This window comes from Pelophylax lessonae (genome assembly GCF_965119305.1).
Source record: "Pelophylax lessonae genome assembly, chromosome: 10".
In the NCBI taxonomy this organism is placed as follows: Eukaryota; Metazoa; Chordata; class Amphibia; order Anura; family Ranidae; genus Pelophylax; species Pelophylax lessonae.
In genome coordinates, this window is record NC_138777.1 from 145,059,717 (window position 1) to 145,078,757 (window position 19,041).

Consider the following 19,041-nt stretch of genomic DNA (forward strand, 5'->3'; position numbering starts at 1 on the left):
AAATAAAATAAATTCTATACTCCACAGTTCTGTAGGAGACATCACTCCAGTCTTCTTTGCACCTACCTCAGAATGTGGGTGGACCTTCTGTCATCATGTACAATGCAGGACCAGCAGAGGCTGCTAGTCCTGCATTGTACGGGATGACTTTGGCTAGAGAAAAAGAGGAGCAACATTGAGGGACTGGATGTTTAATACCCGAATTGGTGTGGAGGAAGCCTGCAGAACTGTGGAGTAAGGCAAGTAATCCTCTCTACTAGATCCTTCTTGACTAAACGAGCATTATAACCTGTATATAAAGGGGAAGGGGGTCTTCTGGTTGCAGCTTCCAGTTAGTTTTAAATGTTGTAATTTACTTTTTAGCATGTTGGAGATTTGGGAAATATCTTCGCTAGTGATGATGGGAGAGCAGCATTTAGAATTGAAAATGGACGGGTAAAGGTAAGAATCTTGGCTGTTTTATCCATATATTAATCTTGTATAAAGTAGTCTTTGTGGTATGCTAGTTCTGTGCTTCAGTAGTGTGTAAAAGCACTAATTCAGGCCTGTATAGTTGTCTTTCATCCTCTTCCAGGTCTTTACAACACCACTAAATGCTAAGCTGCACATTTCTGCTTTTGGAAAATGCACATTAAAGCGGAGTTCCACCCTTGGATTTTTTTTTTTTAAATACCCCCGGGACAGTCAGGGCTAGTGCATTCCACAATGGCTAGCCCCTGATCTGTCCCGGGTTGCACTTACCTGTAAGGACAAATACTTACCTTGAAAACGTCTTGTCCAGCGCTGCCATCTCAGATGTGGGCAGCTTGAAGCCAGCGAGATCCTCTTCGGGGTCCTCTTCCGCCTTCTTCGGTCCCACGATGCCCTGCTCCGGCCCCGACGTCACTTCCGGGTCGCGCGCGTCATCCCTCCACAGCTTCTGGGCATGCCCAGAAGCTGTTTAGAAGGGGATGACGCGCGCGCCCCGGAACTGACGTCGGGGCCGGTGCAGGCGCAATGATTCCTGGGAGCTATGACGTTCAGCTCCCAGGAATCATTGCAGAGCCAGGAAGTGACGACGGGCCGTGGCCGAGGAAGAAGGAAGTAAGGTAAGTATATTTTCTTCGCTACGAGGTAAGTAAAAAAAAAAAAATAATGCGATTATCCATTTCTTTTTCAGGTGACCCGGAGCGAGAAGATGGAGGTAAGTATAAAAATAGGGTGGAACTCCACTTTAATAGATGACAGAAATGCTGCAGTAGACTGGTATGGCTAGTGATATTTTTTGGAATACAGTTAATGTTTCAATGTTCGAAAAGGAGGACCATACATTTTTCTGTGTATATCATGCAGGCTTTTAGTACTCATGAGAACAAATGGTTATTGTATAATATTACCAAGCTGTTTAGGCAGTATATTTAAAAAAAAAAGAAATTTAATAATAACCTTATCTGAGAGCAAACACCATGGGGTACCTGTCTTTAATCCAGACTTCCCCCACAGTCCTTTTTATCTGTTGCCTAATGCCCCCAGTCTGATGGCCAGCATCATTCAACTCCCTTTCAGTGAGTCCAGGTCATCCTGAAACCTCCCCAGTTTGTTCCGGGACAGTGAAAGAAGCAGCACTGTAATTATCTCCTATCTCTGTGATTATGCTTTCTCTATCGTTCATTGACAGACGCAGCTCCATATTCTTCTTAACCATTGGGTTTTGCTGCCCCCAAAAGGAGTAGGACACTAGGCAGGAAAACATCTTTACCACACCTATGGGGCAGTCACTGGGGGTATACACCCACTCACTCTGCTATAGGCATTCAGTTTTTTTCTGCCTAGTAAGGAGTAAGGACCTAGTTCCCTTCTGGGATTTCGGTCCTAGCATGTTTTTTATGTAAAAAGAGAACCCTTTGTCTGGGGGCGTGGCCGGGATGTGAGACTACACGGACGCACAGGGCTCTAGCTCCGCTCCTGCAATAATCCTATCTGTTCCATCGGCATCCATCCCTTACATCTATACCCCTAAAACTCACCCTGGGGTCCAGAAGGAGGGGCGGCACCTCGCAGATTCCTCCGTTCTCACCGGGGAAGCTGCGGTCCGCCAAATCCCGGAGTTCGTCCCGTCCTTCGGGTCCCGCGGCGGCCATCTTGGACACGAGGCCTCCTCCGAAGAAGATGTCTGCTGAAGCTCAGCCTGCTCGAGACCCCGGAGGCCCACCGGATCCTTCCCCGGCCGACATTCTGGAGGCAATCAAGGCCTGTAAGGACACCCTCACTGCTAAGATGGACTATCTTGCCACTGACATAAGCCTGATCCGCCACGATCTTGATAAGTTTCCGCTCTCGCGTGACGGAGGCGGAGGAGCGGATATCCCAGCTGGAAGACTCCACTCGTGCTGACTCCACGGAGCTCCGAGCCCTTCAGCTTCAGGTTAGAGCACTGCAAGATAAGGCGATAGACACCGAAAACCGTCTCCGTCGCAACAACGTCCGCATCCTGGGCCTGCCGGAGCGGGTAGAGGGATCCAAACCGGCGGAATTCGCTGAGGCGTTCCTCCCTTCGCTGCTGGGCCTCCCTGACATGCCGCCGACATTTGTGGTGGAGCGGGCACACAGGGTCCCCCCGACACCCCCAGTGCCGGGTGCCCCCCCCAGGCCCTTCCTCCTCCGCCTTCTCAATTACAGGCATCGGGACCAAATCCTTGCTGCGGCCAGGGCCAAACAGGAGGTCTGCTATGAAAACACCAGGCTGATGTTTTTCCCTGACTACTCGCCAGAAGTTCAGGGCAAGAGACGCCAGTTCACCGACATCAGGAAGCGGCTACGAGACAAGGGCCTGAAGTATAGCCTCCTCTATCCCAGTCGCCTGCGTGTCATAGACGGTGACCGGGCTCGGTTTTTTGACACCCCGGAGGCGGCGGCTGCCTGGCTGGATGTTCGCTGACGTGGATGACCGCTCGGCTGCTTGAGAATCTCCGCACTGTCGCAAGTATTGCCTGCACCTCTCCCCCTGCAGCCGAAAGCCCTTTTTCTTCTTAGTGCTTCCCCCCCCTCTCTGAGCCTTTTTCTTTTTTGTTTGCCTGGACCATCTCATTGCTGACTTTGCCTCACCTGGACTGCCTGTCGGTCTTCCCCCCATCTCTGACCCACATCTTCCTGCCCCGCTGCTCTTCCCCCCCCCCTCTGTTGCCTTCTCCCCCCGGATGGATGTCCCTGCTTACTGGAGCTGCCCTCTTCCTTGTGCTGCTGATATCACATTGTCTGCTGACTTTTTTTTTTTTTTCCCCTCTCTGTACTGTTCGGACTGTGCTTTCCCAGCCCGGAAAGAGGTCTGGGCATCGTGCCTCTTTGATTTCTCCCCCCCTGGAGAGACTGTTCGGCAGGCTGCACGGTTAGCGGTCTACTATATTTTTTCTGTTTTTGTTTTTGGGTCGAGATCGTCCCCCCGCCACCCCTGTGTTTTATGGGGTGCCCGGGGCACGATAGGGTGAGCCGTTTTGGCTCTAGGGTAACTGTTGTATGTTTTGCTGTACATGCTTGTTTTTCGTTTTTTTGTTTTTCGGTTATGTGTTTTGCTAGTTGGTGCATTTCTTTCTGCTATGCTGTTGCTCACCAGATGGGTCTCCCAGCATGTGCGCGGGTTGGCCCTCTTATGCCTATTATGCCTAGATATGGCGTCACTTAAATCCTCTAGCTTCTCCATCCTTTCGTGGAATGTCCGTGGTCTGAACAACAAATTTAAGCGGGCGCAATTATTTCAGTATGTTAAATCCCACAATCCCTCGATTCTTGTGCTACAGGAGACACATCTGGTGGGCGGCAAGCTACAGGCCCTCAAGAAGCCCTGGGTCCAAAGGGCCTTTCATGCATCCTACTCCTCCTATGCTAGGGGGGTGTCGGTCTTGGTGCGCAAGTCCTTGCCCCATGAGGTTGAGGCGGTTCACACAGACCCCATGGGCAGGTATGTCGTGCTGGTGCTCACCTTGTGGAGGCAGCGGTACGTTGTGGTGGGGATTTATGTACCCCCGCCTTTTAGGGCCGAAGTACTGTATGATGTGTTAGATAAGGTTTCCCTCTACGCCCCTGCCAAATTGGTGATTGTCGGGGACTTCAATGCCACCCTCTCTCCCGACCTGGACAGGCCGGTTCCGCCCAAGGTATTCTCTCGTGACCTGCTTGACTGGGCGGAGGCGGCTGGGGTCCGGGAGGCCTGGCGCTGGAAGCACCCTGAGCAGAGGGAGTACTCCTGCTTCTCTGCTACGCACAAGACCTCCTCTAGGATTGACCTTGCCTTTGCCAGCCCGTCAGTCCTGTCTGAGGTGGAGGGGGTGGCATATCTCCCGAGTGGCCTGTCTGATCACAGTCCCTTGCTGCTACAGTTGCGATCTGGACTGACTCGCGATGGCTCTATGTGGCGCCTGGGAGCTCACTGGATTGATCAGCCGGACTTCTCCCGACAAGCCCCTCCTGTGTTGCGGGAATATTGGCGCATAAATGCTGGCACGTCCTCCCCTGCTGTGGTGTGGGATGCGTTCAAAGCATTCACTAGGGGTCATTATATCTCGTCCATTAAGGCGGTGCGCAGCCGGTTGACAGCTGACACGGTGGTGCTGGAGGAGGCGGCGGAGAGGGCCTCGGTCCGATATGGGCAGGACCCCTCGGCAGCGAACTTTGAGGGGCTCCAGGCCTCCCGTCGGGACCTCCAGCTCCATCTCTCGGAACTCACCAGGCTGTCCCTATATCGCTCACGGCAATGTTGTTTTGAGCAGGGGGACCGGAATGGTCGCTTGTTGGCCCAACTCTCTCAACAGGATACCCCCTTAACGCTGGTGCCCGAGCTCATCTCCTCGGCGGGGGAGGCCCTCTCCTCTCCCGAGGCGATTCTGGCAGAATTCAGAGACTTTTATTCCCGCTTATACACCACTACCCTCCCGCCGAGTCTCCTGCCCTCTTCTCGATCCGATTGCTCTGGGATGGTTGTCTGATCATGAACGGTCCGGTCTGGTCCGGCCGATCACTGAGGAGGAAGTGAAAGTGGTGGTCCGCTCTATCCCCAGGGGGAAGGCTCCGGGCCCGGATGGGCTTCCGATAGAATTTTATCGGGCCCACCTGGATCTGCTGGCCCCACTACTGGCCGCACTCTTTAACGACTGTCTGGCGGAGGGGGCTCTCCCCCCCTCCATGGCGCAGGCTCACATAATCCTGATACATAAATCACCTAAAGACCCTAAATTGTGCGCCTCCTACCGGCCGATTGCCCTGCTTAACAATGATCTAAAAATCCTCACGAAGATACTGGCGGCTAGGCTTCAGCCCTTGTTACCCTCCGTTGTCGACCAGGACCAGACCGGTTTTATGGCCCACCGATCCACAGACATCAACCTCCGTAGGCTTTTTACGAATTTGCAGGCCAATCATACCAACTCTGGCTCCCGAGTCGTCGCCTCTCTCGACATCGAGAAGGCGTTCGACTCTGTGGAGTGGCTCTTCCTGTGGGAGGTGCTCCGGAGGATGGGTTTCCCGCTCCTGTTTATTCGATGGCTGCAGACCATCTATGCCTCCCCCGAGGCTGCCATCCGCCTCGGAGGACGACTGTCCTCGGTGTTTCGGCTGTCTCGGGGTACGCGGCAGGGCTGCCCTCTCTCCCCGGCCCTTTTTGCCATCGCCATGGAGCCTGTGGCGGAGGCCCTTCGGGTCTCCCCACATGTTAAAGGTCTTCGGGTGGCATGGCTGGAGGAGAGGGTAGCTCTGTATGCTGATGATCTCCTCTTGTTTCTGAATGACGCTGGCCCGTCCCTCGGTGGTGCCCTCAGGATCCTGAATGCTTTCTCCGATGTGACGGGACTCAGGGTGAACTGGTCCAAATCTCTACTGTTGGCGATTGACCCTGAGGCCAGGAGAGACTGTGGGCCTGATGTTGCTCTTCAATGGGTAGATAGCTTCATGTACCTTGGGGTCCGAGTCTCGAGGAACCCTGCCGATTTTATTGCCCTGAACTTGGACCCGGTTGTGGCCACACTCAGGGCCAAACTGAAGGCGTGGGAGAACCTCCCTCTTTCCCTGCTAGGCCGGATCAATTTGATCAAAATGAAACTCCTTCCTAAATTGACATACTTGTTTCGACACTCTCCGCAATGGATTCCAAAGTCCTTTTTCACTGCGTTGAACAAGATGTTTTCTAGTTTCTTATGGGGCCCCCGCCCCCCCCGTTACAAATTCGCCACCCTTATGCGTCCCCTCTCCCAGGGAGGACTGGCTTTCCCCGACTGCCACAAGTATTTCCTGGCCTCTCAGCTGGTCACGGCTGTCTGGTGGTTGGCCCCGGAGGCTTCCAATTCCGCAGTAGTGGTGGAGGCCGCGGTGTTGGGTTCTACGGAGGCGCTGTCCCTTCTCTTGTTTCGTGGCCCCCGGGCCCCTTACGAACTGACTACCTCCATGCGCACAACGCTTCGGGCGTGGCGCCAGGGACTTCTTTTGGAGTCTTATCCGAACACCGCGTCCTCCCCGAGCGCCCCTCTGTGGAGGAATCCCTCTCTGCCCCACCTGTACAGTCTCCCTGACCCGGTGCGATGGACCAAATTTAACATTAAGAAGGTCTCGGACCTTACGTCTGACCTCACCCTCCCGTCTTTCACGAGCCTAGTCTCGGATCGCAATGTCCCCCCCTCGCACTTCTTTCATTATTTACAGTTGTCCCACGCCTTCAGAGCCCAATTCCCCCTTGAGAGTTCTCAGCTGGTGCAGTCGGATCTGGAACGGGTCCTACGGTACGACTGCTCCGCTCGGGCGGTCTCGGTGCTACACCGCCATCTCCTCCGGGTCTCCTCTCCGGAGCTCCTGGGCCTCCACTCTCGCTGGGCCCGGGACGTTCCGGACTTGGACTCGGTGGACTGGTTGCATATCTGGGATTCCCCATTCAAGATTCTGGTCTCCATGCGTGACCGTTTGGTCCAATTCAAAATTGTACACAGGGCTTATCTCACCCCACATCGTGTGCATCGGATCTATCCTGCGCAGTCCCCGGAGTGCTGGCGCTGTGGGGGTGTTCCGGGGGATTTTTTTCACATTTTTTGGACTTGCCCACAACTTTCAGCCTACTGGTCCCGTGTTTTTTCGGTGTCCTCCGCTCTTTTGCAGATGGACCTGGACCCTTCCCCCCGGCTTGGCCTCCTGGGACTGTTGGATGACTTGGTGCCTAGAGTGGCGGACCGCACCCTCCTAGGTCTCCTGCTTTTCTATGCCCGGATGATTATTGCTTTACACTGGCGCAGGCGGGCTCCCCCCACGCTCCAGCATTGGAGGGAGCTGATAGATGGAGTTCTCCCACTGTACCGAGACACATACGCACACAGGGGCTGTCCGAAAAAGCATGACCGTGTCTGGCAGCGGTGGCTGGAGGGTTCCTCGGCTGCCCTGCTGGCGTGCATGGAATAATGGTGGTCCACAGTTCGGTTGCCTCGTTTCCCTTGGTTTTGTTGTCTTCATGGCTGGGGTGGTTCCCCCCCTTTTTTTTTTTTTCTCCTCTCACTATGCTGACTGTGAACGCCTTGTCTACCTGCGCTATTGATATGAGTGACAGCATTTTTGTTTATCCCTTCAGTGCCATGTAACTGATTGAATGCACCATTGTTGTTTTTGTAGTGTGTTGTTGTTTTTCTGTTTTATACCAATAAAAAGTTTTTCAAAAAAATAAAAAAGAGAACCCTTTGTCTAAATTACATTTTTTTTAGCTAGTTCTGTTCCTGAGAGAACTACAATCAACAGCCGGACTGGGGTTCGGACTGGATATCCTAGATCCTTATGGTCTCCCAGTCTGGCCGGCGAGCGCTAGGCCTTGCCACGACATAGCCCCACTGGACAGGGACTGGCCTGTGAGTGAAACCCCTCGCGGGGGAGCGCACGACCTGGTTTTGCTTAAGTCGCAGCATATCCGTTGGCCGTCAGCACCCCCACCCCGGGTGGAGAGGTGGTCTGTCCAGAGTGGCGCCCATCGGAATATCATTGGTATGGCGAGTAGTGTCCCCCCATATCTCTTGCGGTCTCGGGGTGGATGTGGGCCCCTCCCTGGGATGGTCAGACCCTCGAGTTACCCCTCATCCCCCATGCCCCCCCTTGTATGTGGGGTCCCCAGGGACCATCGACCATCTAAGTCTCCCCCAGAAGGCCATCTTCCCCATTATTTCATAGGGGGTCCCTACCTTAGACGGGTATGATGCAGGGGCTGTAGCAGGCGATGAGGGCCGGGGGGGGGGGCGCTGATGCTGCTGATTGCGCGATCCGCTGTGGGGGGGTTAATCCTGGTGGGGGTCCCTGCCAGGGCCCCCCTATGCCTGATTTGATCGCTGGACCCCTCAGGGGATCCTGTAGACCGCATGGCTTACCGAGGTTGACACCATTTTCTTGTAGATCAGCTGTACAAGGCTCGGCAGCCATTTTTTTTTAGTAGTTTCCCATTGAAATGTATTGGGCTGCCATTTTGATGTGGTCTCCCCATTGAAATGCATTGGGCGGCCATTTTCTCGGAGTCAGAGAAAATGCTGTACAGCAGTGAGTGGCAAGGCTTTACCTTAGGTGCTGACCCAGGTACTTCCTCTTCCTGTGAGGATTGTTTTTTGTACACTTCAAACCGGCTCTGTTCTCCCTAATATCAGGGAGTGGTGAGTCTATTGGGGTCCCTGTAGGTCGCTCCCTCACTCTGCTATATTTCAGCTTTGTGTGCTGGGACTTGTAGTACCGCTGGCGTGGGGCCGTTTTTTTTGCAGTATTCCTAAAGTGACACTGCGCTGTCCCCGGGTTAACATGGAGTCCCAGGAGCAAGTATCACCTACTGATCCCCTCTTTGGTGTTGCGGGGACCTCCGGATGGCAACCCTTGTCTGCTTTAATGGAAGTTTTTTTGAAACCCTGGTGTCAAAAGTTGTTATGGTCCTAAAAAAGAGGACTAGTAGAAAGCGCCCACTGCCCTCGCTTGCCTCATTTGTTTCCTCAGATTCTGAGATTGATATGGCCTTTACTGACCCGAATTCCCCTGAGGGGTCTGCGTCATCGTACTCTGATTCGGATGGCGAGGATGATATATCCTCATCTGCAGCCGCGCGGGAAAAAGAGCTGGTAGAGGCACTTATAGTGTCAGTGCGGGAAACTCTAAAAATGGCAAATGATTCTACAGCGTCAGGGGCGCAGGTGTCTTTTGGCACCCACAAAGCCCCGAGTCGGTCAGGGTTTTCTCTTGTCCGGAACTTTTTGATAAAATTGTCACTGAATAGTGGGGGCGCCCTAAACACGTTAGTGGTGCCGAAGCATTTCACTAGACGCTATCCCTTTGCGGACACTGTGATCAAAAAATGAAGTTCCACTGAAGATGGACCACCCAGTCTCCAGACTGAACGAATCCACTGTGATTCCGGTGGAGGAGCCTCCGTTCTTTAAAGACCCTGTTGATAGAAGGATGAGGCTCTGTGCCGCCACTTACATGTGATAGTGGGCTCAATACATAGCCTGTTCTTCAGGATGGCTCTAGTGTCCCAGATCATTACGTAATGCGCACAGCTCTTGAAGAGTGATTTGGAAGCGAGACAGCTTCCCCCTGACTTTGCCGAACTGGGGGACAAAATGGTCCAAGATTTAAAATTTGTATGTTATGCGTCTTTAGATGCAGCTAGAGTATCTGCGGTAGGGGTAACCATGAGATGCATGGTGTGGCAAAAAAGCTGGTCTGCAGACCAGGCTTACAAAATGGCCCGGTCAGACCTGCCCTTTACTGAGGATTGCTTAATTGGTTCTTCTTTGGATGAACTTATCAAGGGTCTTACTGGTGGGAAGAGTACTTTTCGTCAACAATCTGCTCAGTGCAAGGCACCTCGTCACGACAGGGTCCCTCTTTCTCTTACGTCCTCCGACAGTCGCCGCCTCTTCATATTCGTCACATATGGGGTATTAGACTTTGCTCCGAAGGAGTAGCTAGGCAACAGAATATGTTAACAATAAAGCTTTAACATATCCCACCCTCAAGGGGTGGTCCCCTCAGTCAATACCCTCCTACTTCCTGCAACCATATCTCAGTTTTAATGTCTAGCTTGTCAGGAGTGGCTGGCTCTCTCTGTGCTGGGACTTTTTGTCCCAGACTCTTTCTTCTTTTTAATATTTTATTTGAGTTTTTTCTCTACCTTTACTTAGCTGTTGTTTTTGTCAGCATTAGTTAGTTCTTCGGACGAAGAGGATCATGCGGACTGGGTCTCGGGCTGATCCCCCTGATCGCAGGTCGTGGGTCAGTGACTTCCCAGTTTGCCATCGAGCGTTCAGCCAGGTAACGCTCCTGGCACGGTGAACGACCCATCCCTGTTCGGTGCAGGGATGTTTGGTGAGGTGGCTACCTCACCGGACGCTGTGCGGTTTCTTAACCGCCATTGTGTGCGTCTTGAATTGCGACTCTCCCTGCCTCATGTGCAGCGGCTTGTTCGCCTGTGCGGGTTCCCCACGCCATATGAGGTAAGTGTGTCTATGTGGGGACCTGTCTGTCTGGGGGGGGTCTCAGTCTGGGACTGTGTAACCTGCCTTTAAATCACACTGCTTGTCTCCCTATCTCTCGGCTGCATGCTGTGGGCTGCAAGGGGGGGGGGGGAGCTGTATGACACTGTGTGTGTCAGGCTGGGCAGTGTGGGAAGCTGTGTGCTGTGGGGCATGTTTTTAATGGCATGTTGGGGCATATACAGCGATCGCTGCGGCGATCTAACATGTATCCATATAATGGGATGAATTTGTGTGTGTTTTTATGCACTGTGGAGCGGCGGTTTCGGCGCCAAACGACGCAATTTTACCGGCGCCCGCTCCGGCCGCATGGTTTACATGCACGGCGGCCATTTTCTTGTAGCCTCCATAGGCTTACATAGAGCGCCCTGGCAGCATCACTTCCTTTTTCCTGGAACACCGGTCGAGGCAGCAGCAGCAGCGGGGTCTCCTCAGGTTTTATCCTTCTATTTCTGTTGTCCATTGCCTGTATTCAGTCTGTATATTCCCTGTGGGGGTCTCATTGTGCCTGAGTGTGTGCGGTGGGCTGCGCTTACCGCGCTTGCTGAAAGGGGGCAGTTAACCCTTGGTTGTCTGGCGTACAGGGGCAATGGATTCTCAGGAGGGCAAGTTTCCCACAGTATTGGTGGAAAGCCAGGGGACCGCTGTTTCCCCCCCAGGGGGGGATTTAGCCACTATTGTGGCTGGCCTTGCTGCCCAGGTGCAAATGCTGGTGGCTGCTCAATCTACTAAACGGCCCAGAGTTACTCTGTCCTCCGATTCTGAGGGTGAAGGTGATGGGGCTGTTCTGGCAGGGACCCCCCTATCGGGGTCCCGCTCCTCTCTTGATCTAGTGGGGTCTGAGGTAGAGGCTGAGGTTGAGGGGGTTGATAATTCTCCCCCTGGCTCGCCTGAAGAGCTTGCAATCATGGATGAGTTGATTGCTTCCATTAAGCAGACGCTACGTTTGCAGGACGAAGTGTGTCCCCCCGCTGCCTTGGCGGCTTATGGGACGCAGAGAAAACGCAGGACGCCGCAGGTTTTTCCCTGCAATGCTGATTTTCAGCGCGCTGTAAAGGATCAATGGCGCGATCTGCGCAAACCTTTTGCGGTACCAAGTAAATTCAAGCTGCGTTATCCTTTCTCCCCTGCCACTGATGAACGGTGGTGTGTGCCTCCACCAGTGGATCATGCAATTGCGGTTTTGAACAAAGCCACTGCGATTCCTGCAGAGGGATCCCCTGTTTTCCGTGATGCCACGGATAGGAGACTGGAGTCTCTTGCCCGTCATACTTATTCTGTTACGGGTTCTATGCTTAAGGCTCTATTTGCTTCTCTCATGGCGGCCCAGGCGATCGCAAGTTGGACGCAGATGCTTAGGCGCGTCCTAGTGGCCGATTCGGCCTCGGCGGCGACCCTGGACATGGTGGATCAGATCCACCAGGGTGTCATGTATCTGTGTGATGCGGACCTGGACCTGATTCCGTTGGCTGCACGTGTGCATAGCGTGGCGGTGTTGTCTCGCCGCCTGGTTTGTGTACAGGACTCTGGTCTGGAACAACGGTTGTTTATTCAGGACTCACTGTACAGCATTACAGGACAGCTCTGCATCTCAATACATCTCTACATGTGTCTAAAGATGGCCACTCTGCCCCTTGACCCTTGTCATCACTCCTGGGTGGAGCCAGCCTTAAAGTGACAGTACATGTGAAACCCTTCAGGTATAACACCTTCCATCCATACCTAAAAAAAAAACAAAAAACAAAAAAAAAAAACAACAAAACAAGAACAGGCATAAAACAGTACTCATAATTGTCCAATACAGTCCTCCAACTCAGGAGATTTACATGGTTTCTTCCATGTCCGGATGTGAGAACAACTTCCAGGGAAGCTCCGGGGAGAAAATGGCAGCGGATCACTTTCGGCGGGCCCGTCGAAAGTCTCGTAACCGGTCTTGCATTTGAAACCGGTCAGGAGGGCGACAGTGTCGTTGAGGACGGGCACCCAGCGACTCGGGGCTGGAGGAAGCAGGGCTGGCCGGAATGGACACCGGCGGGGCCAAGAGGGGATTCCCTAGCTCAGAGGGTGAGCAGACCTCTGGTCCAGGGCTGGAGGGCTCTGTTGGAGCTGAGTTCAAAAGTTCAGAGTCTCCCCAAGCATCAGTCTCAATGCCTCCTGATCCGGTAGGAGCAGATCCTTGAGACACTGGAGGTGCAGCCGATGTCAGGGATTCGGGCAGCTGAGAACGAGGACGCAATTGGTCCGCATGCCTTCTGCAAATGGAACCATCTTCCAGGCAGACCCTATACATTTTGGGTCCCAAAGTCTCTGCGACGATAGCAGGAAGCCAACGAGTGTTGGAAGCGCCATAAGATCGGGCCCATACCTGTTGCTGGGCTGTAAACCGGGGAATCTCGTCGTGTTCGACCCTCTTGTCTTGGGACTGCCGTACATGTTCCTGGACCGTTTGAGGGCGGAGCATATCCAAAACAGTCCATGGCTGCCGACCCAAAAGAAGTTCAGCTGGAGTTTTCCCAGTGGTTGCATGTGGTGTGGTTCTGTAAGCAGAAAGGAAGGAGTCCAGCTGCTGGGGTGACAGGGACTGTTGTTTACTTGTAGCCACAGTAGCTTTGAAATAGCGTTTGAAGGTCTGTACAAACCTTTCTGCTTGACCATTTGTAGCCGGGTGGTAAGGTGCGGTCAACTTGTGTTTGATGTTGTGGGCAGTCAGGAAACCCTGAAACTCCTGGCTTGTGAATTGTGCACCGTTGTCTGTGACAATTTCTCTGGGGAATCCAAACGTAGCAGCGAGATGTAACAGTATGGAAATCGTCGCCTTAGTCGTTGGCTGAGTAACAGGAACGACCTCAGGCCACTTTGAATGGGCATCAATAATGATCAAAAAGGTGTGTCCTCTGATCGGGCCTGCAAAGTCCAAGTGTAGGCGAAACCAGGGAACCGTGGGCCAAGTCCAGGGCTGGACGCACCCTCGAGGAGGGTCTCTCGCAGTTTGTGCACATCCAGCACACGCATTCACATATGTCGTGATATCGGAGTCGAGGTTCGGCCACCACACATAGCCTCGGGCCTTTTGTTTCATACGTGTGCCCCCGGGATGACCAGTATGTAGCAATTCCAGAATGTGTCTCCGGAGGGTCTGTGGAACGATCACTCGGTCTCCCCACAAAACACAGTTGCCAGACACAGTTAATTCCAGACGCCTACGGAAGTAAGGCTCATAAACCTGTGTGACAGTTGCAGGCCAACCGTACCGTACCCAGGAGAGTATTGTCTTAAGGAAGGTATCCTTGGCTGTATGGGCTGCTACTTCCCCGGAAGACAGAAAGGACAGGCTGGTGTAACGACAACTCTTGACAGGTGGAGAAGAGTCTGTTAATGTCCTTGTCAGACGGGACATGGCGTCTGCATTAGCGTTGGCATCATGGCTGCGATACTGGATTTTGTAGCTATATGCTCCCAAGAATAGGGCATAGCGTTGAAGACGGGCTGCAGTCGTCTGGGAGATGCCTTTGTCAGGGCTAAAGATCTGAAGGAGTGGTTTATGATCAGTCAGTATGGTGAATTCCCTACCATACAGGTAAAGATGAAACTTCTTAATTGCCCATATGAGCGCCAGAGCCTCTTTGTCAATGTGAGAGTAATTGCTTTCTGCTTTTGTCAAGGACCTGGAGGCGAATGCCACAGGTTTCTCTGACCCATCTGGTAAAACGTGAGATAGTACAGCCCCTAGACCATAGGGTGAGGCATCACAAGCCAAGGTGAGAGGCCTTTGGAGGTCATAGTGCACGAGCATGCGTGACGCCTACAGCTTTCGCTTAGAAACTTCAAAAGCACGTTGGCATGCAGCCGACCAGTTCCATCTGGAGTGTTTCTCCAAAAGCTTGTTTAATGGAAACAAAGTGTGTGCTAGATCCGGCAGGAATTTGTGGTAATAGTTCAGCAAGCCCAGGTATGATCGCAGCTGCTGGACGTTGGTCGGGGCTGGAGCTTTTACTAAAGCATCAACTTTGGCTTCCGTGGTGTGTATACCCTCTGCATCCACAAGGTGGCCACAAAACTCCAATTTAGGTACCATGAATTGGCATTTCGCCAAGTTCACTTTTAGACCCTGCTCTTGGAGTCTGGCCAACACCAGCTCCACGTTACACTTGTGTTCCTGGTCCGTCAGGCCCGTGATGAGCATGTCATCTAACAGGCACTGTGTGAAAGGAATGTCCGCCAAAATCTCATCCATTTTGCGTTGCCAAATGGCTGGGGCGGAGGCTACCCCAAACACCATCCGATTGTATTCATACAGTCCCTTGTGAGTGTTGATTGTTAGAAACTTGCGGGACGAAGGGTGGACCTCAAACTGTAAATAAGCTTGCCTGAGATCAAGCTTGGTGAACTTTTGACCACCTGCAAGAGAGGCAAAAATGTCATCTACTCTGGGTAGGGGATACTGGTCTATCTCCAGTTGAGAATTTAGTGCCATGCGGAAATCGCCACAAATGCGTAAGTCCCCATTCGCTTTCTTTACTGGTACAACTGGTGATGCCCACTCGCTGTGCTCTACCTTTGAGATGACACCTTGTTCCTCCAGCCAGCTTAGTTCAGCTTCCACACCTGCTCGGAGTGCGAAAGGTACCGTCCGAGCTTTAAGGAACCTAGGCTGGGCATTGGGTTTCAGCCTGAGTCTCACACAGTCATGCTTTATTTTTCCCAAATGGTTATCAAAGACTTGCGGGAATCGCTGTTTCAGGGATTCCACCCATCCCTCTTCATCCCCTGATGGGATGGTCACGGTGTTGCAGGGGTTAATGGCTATGTCTGGCATGCCAAAGTGAGCAATCCAGTCTCTCCCAAAAAGAGGGGGTCCCCCATGTTCTAGGATATATAATGGCATTCTCTTTGTCTGACCCTTGTAGGATACCTGTACTTTCACGTACCCCAGTGGGTGGAGTATCTGCTTTGAATATGTCTGCAGTTTGATTGGTGTTGGACGGACAGTTGTTCGGATCAGAAGTTTTCTCCATTGTTTCTGGGTGATAACTGAAACTGCTGCTCCTGTGTCTACATCCATCTTGAGTTTCTTTCCTTCCACGGTTACCTCTACAGTCATTGCTGAGGGTGCTGAATGCATATGATGTATGTCCAATCTGTGGAGCACTTCCTCATCCTCTGATTCAGATGACGATGTATATCTTCCCACCATATATGCCTTTGTCCTGGTGTTCAGAGGTTGTTTATTTCGCACCTTCTTACTACAGCAGACTCGTTTCAGATGGCCTGCCTTACCACAATTATGACAGAGCTGATCCTTAAACCGGCAGACTTTGTGATCATGGTCTGTATTCCCACAACGGTAGCAAGCTGACGTCCTGGTTGGTGAGGGTCTATATTTACAGTTAGCTGCAGTTTGCTTGACTGCTGTTCTGAAAACTTCCTCTTTAACCTCTCCCCTTCTGCTCTGGGGGTTCAAAGCTTCTGTATCTTTCACAGCCATTTCCATCACTGAAGCTATCTCAATTGCCTTTGTAAGGGTAAGGTCTTTCTCTGTTAACAGTCTCTTTTGGCTAGACTCACTATTCAGTCCCATGACAAACTTATCCCTCAGTGCAGTTGGTAAATACTCCCCAAAAGAACAGGTTGAGGCCAGTCTGCGAAGGGCGAGCACATAAGCCTTAATATCTTCACCTGGCTGCTGCTGCCGCTGATAGAACCGGAATCTTTCTGCAATCTCTAGTGGTTTAGGCTGGAAGTGATTCCCTAACAGTGTCAGGAGCTCTGCCAAAGTCTTAGTTGCTGGTTTTTCAGGGAAAAGGAGATCCCTAAGAGTGTCATATGTCCTAGCACCAACCACTGTCAGAAACACTGCTACTTGCCTGTCGTCTGGGATGGCATTTGCACAGAAATATTGTTCTAATCTTTCAATCCAAGAAATCCACGTTGTCTGTTCGCCATCAAATTCACTTAATGTCCCGATCAATGACATTTTCCTGCTGGGCTCTGTGGGTTTTGTATTCCTGACAATCCAGAGTTTTTTTTCTTCCTTTCCTTTCTCACACGGATAGTAACCTTGTAAATCCCATCCTCGTCGCCACTGTTATATTCTCCGTGTTGTGAGAGACACAGGACTCTGGTCTGGAACAACGGTTGTTTATTCAGGACTCACTGTACAGCATTACAGGACAGCTCTGCATCTCAATACATCTCTACATGTGTCTAAAGATGGCCACTCTGCCCCTTGACCCTTGTCATCACTCCTGGGTGGAGCCAGCCTTAAAGTGACAGTACATGTGAAACCCTTCAGGTATAACAGTTTGGTTGAAATGTTGGTCGGTGGACCAATCTTCACGTAAAACCTTAGCCAATCTGCCTTATGATGGGTCTCGCCTTTTTGGGGAGTCCCTGGATGTGTTGATTAAGGGGATCACCGGGGGTAAGAGCACTCTCTTGCCCCATTTCCCCAAGGCTAAGGGGGCTTCTGGGAAGAAGCATGCGAATTTTCGGCCCCCTCAGGGGTCCTTTCGTGCCTTTCGGCCGCACTACAAGGGCAAACCGTTCAAAGGCCAGGGCTCTCAGAAGAAACCCTGGTCTGGGAAACAGAGGTCCGGCCAATCCGGACCTGCGGCCCATAACAGTTCGGCCTGAAGGGGCGCCCTCACCCAGTTTTGGGGTGGGGGGACGCTTGCTCGGTTTTCTTCAGCCCTGGTTGGCCCGTGTGCGGGACAGATGGGTTCTGGAAATCGTTCGATCTGGTTACAAGATCGAGTTTCTCTCTCGGCCAGAGAGCAGATTTTTTCCCTCAAATCTACAACTGTCTCCAGAGCGCCTGCGGGATCTGCACCTGGCGGTGCGGGACCTGAGGGCTCAGGGAGTGGTGGTTCCGGTGCCTCATCGGGACAGATTTCGGGGGTTTTATTCCAATCTGTTCACCGTGCCCAGAAAGGAGGGCAAGGTTCGTCCAATTCTGGACTTGAAAGCTCTGAACCGCTCTGTGCGGGTTCGCAAGTTCCGCATGGAATCCCTGCGCTCGGTGGTGGCTGCCCTGGTTCCGGGGGAATTCATGGCCTCCATCGATTTGAAGGATGCGTATCTTCACATCCCCATATTCGAGGGTCATCAGAGATACCTTTGATTTGCCATTGCGGAGGATCACTACCAGTTCGTGGCGTTGCCCTTTGGGCTCGCCTCGGCTCCGCGGGTCTTCACCAAGGTGCTTGCACCGGTTCTGGCATTATTGAGGGCCCAGGGCATTTCTGTCCTGGGGTATCTGGACGACATTCTGATTCGGTCTGCGACCAGTCAGGGTCTGGAGAAGGACCTGTCTGTCACGATGCAAACTCTGCAGGAGTTCGGTTGGACGATAAATGTTCCAAAGTCGACACTGAGTCCGTCGGTTCGTCTTCCCTATCTGGGAATGATACTGGACTCGGTGCAGGCGAAGGTCTTCCTGCCGGAAGACAAACTCAGGACTCTTCAGGAGGAAGTCAGGTCCCTCAGGGACGTTCCGAACTCGTCTCTGCGGACGTGTATGAGATGTCTGGGATTGATGGTCTCGGCTTTCGAGGCGATTCCTTTCGCGCAGTTTCACACGCGGGGTCTCCAGGCGGAGATCTTGTCCAAGTGGGACGGGCGACCTCAATCTCTGGATCTTCAGATCTCGTTGAGTCATCGCACCAGGGAAAACCTTCTGTGGTGGCTCCAGTCCCCGTTGGTGTCCGGGGGCAAGTCGTTTCGTCCGATCTCGTGGACGATAATCACCACGGATGCCAGCCTGTCGGGCTGGGGTGGTGTTCTGGGCGTTCTGTCCGCCCAGGGGACCTGGTCGGAGGGGGAGTCTTCCCTCCCGATCAACATTCTGGAATTGCGTGCGATAAGGCTCTGTCTTCATCGCTGGACGGACCGGCTGCAGGGCTGCCCGGTTCGGGTGCAGACGGACAATGCCACGGCGGTGGCCTACATCAACCACCAAGGGGGCACCAGGAGTGCCCGAGCGGCTCGAGAAGTGGCCGACATTCTGTCTTGGGCCGAGACTCATGTCCCGGCGATAACGGCGGTTCACATTCCGGGAGTGGAGAACTGGCAGGCGGACTATCTGAGTCGCCAGACCCTGGATCAGGGGGAATGGTCTCTCCATCCGGCTGTCTTCCAGATGTTGTGCGCGAAGTGGGGTCTTCCAGATGTGGACCTGTTCGCGTCTCGCCTCAACTACAAGGTGAAGAGGTTCGTGGCAAGGACGCGCGACCCTCGGGCAGACGCGTCGGACGCGTTAGTGGCCCCGTGGCATCAGTACAGGCTGATGTACGCGTTTCCACCGATTCAGTTGCTGTCCCGGTTCCTTCGCAGGTTACACTCGGAACGCAGCACGGTGATTCTTGTGGCACCGGACTGGCCTCGCCGGTCCTGGTACGCAGACCTCGTGAATCTGGCGGTCGACGCCCCCTGGCGTCTGCCTCTTCGGGACGATCTACTGTCTCAAGGACCGATTTACCATCCTGCTTTACAGTCGCTGGCTTTGACGGCCTGGCTGTTGAGACCGAGGTCCTGAAGGAGAAGG

General features: G+C 52.9%; 1 protein-coding gene across 2 annotated transcripts in view; it reads left to right on the forward strand.

The window, feature by feature from the left end:
• Positions 1–19,041, forward strand: part of CCS (copper chaperone for superoxide dismutase) — a 353,047-nt gene that overhangs the window by 247,840 nt on the left and 86,166 nt on the right. Inside the window, exon 5 of one of the 2 annotated variants that reach the window (XM_082270566.1) lies at positions 364–441. The exons of the other annotated variant lie outside the window; for it this stretch is intronic. Coding sequence (XP_082126692.1) covers positions 364–441 — 78 coding nt within the window. The remainder of the gene's footprint in view (positions 1–363; positions 442–19,041) is intronic. 2 annotated transcript variants of the gene reach the window in all.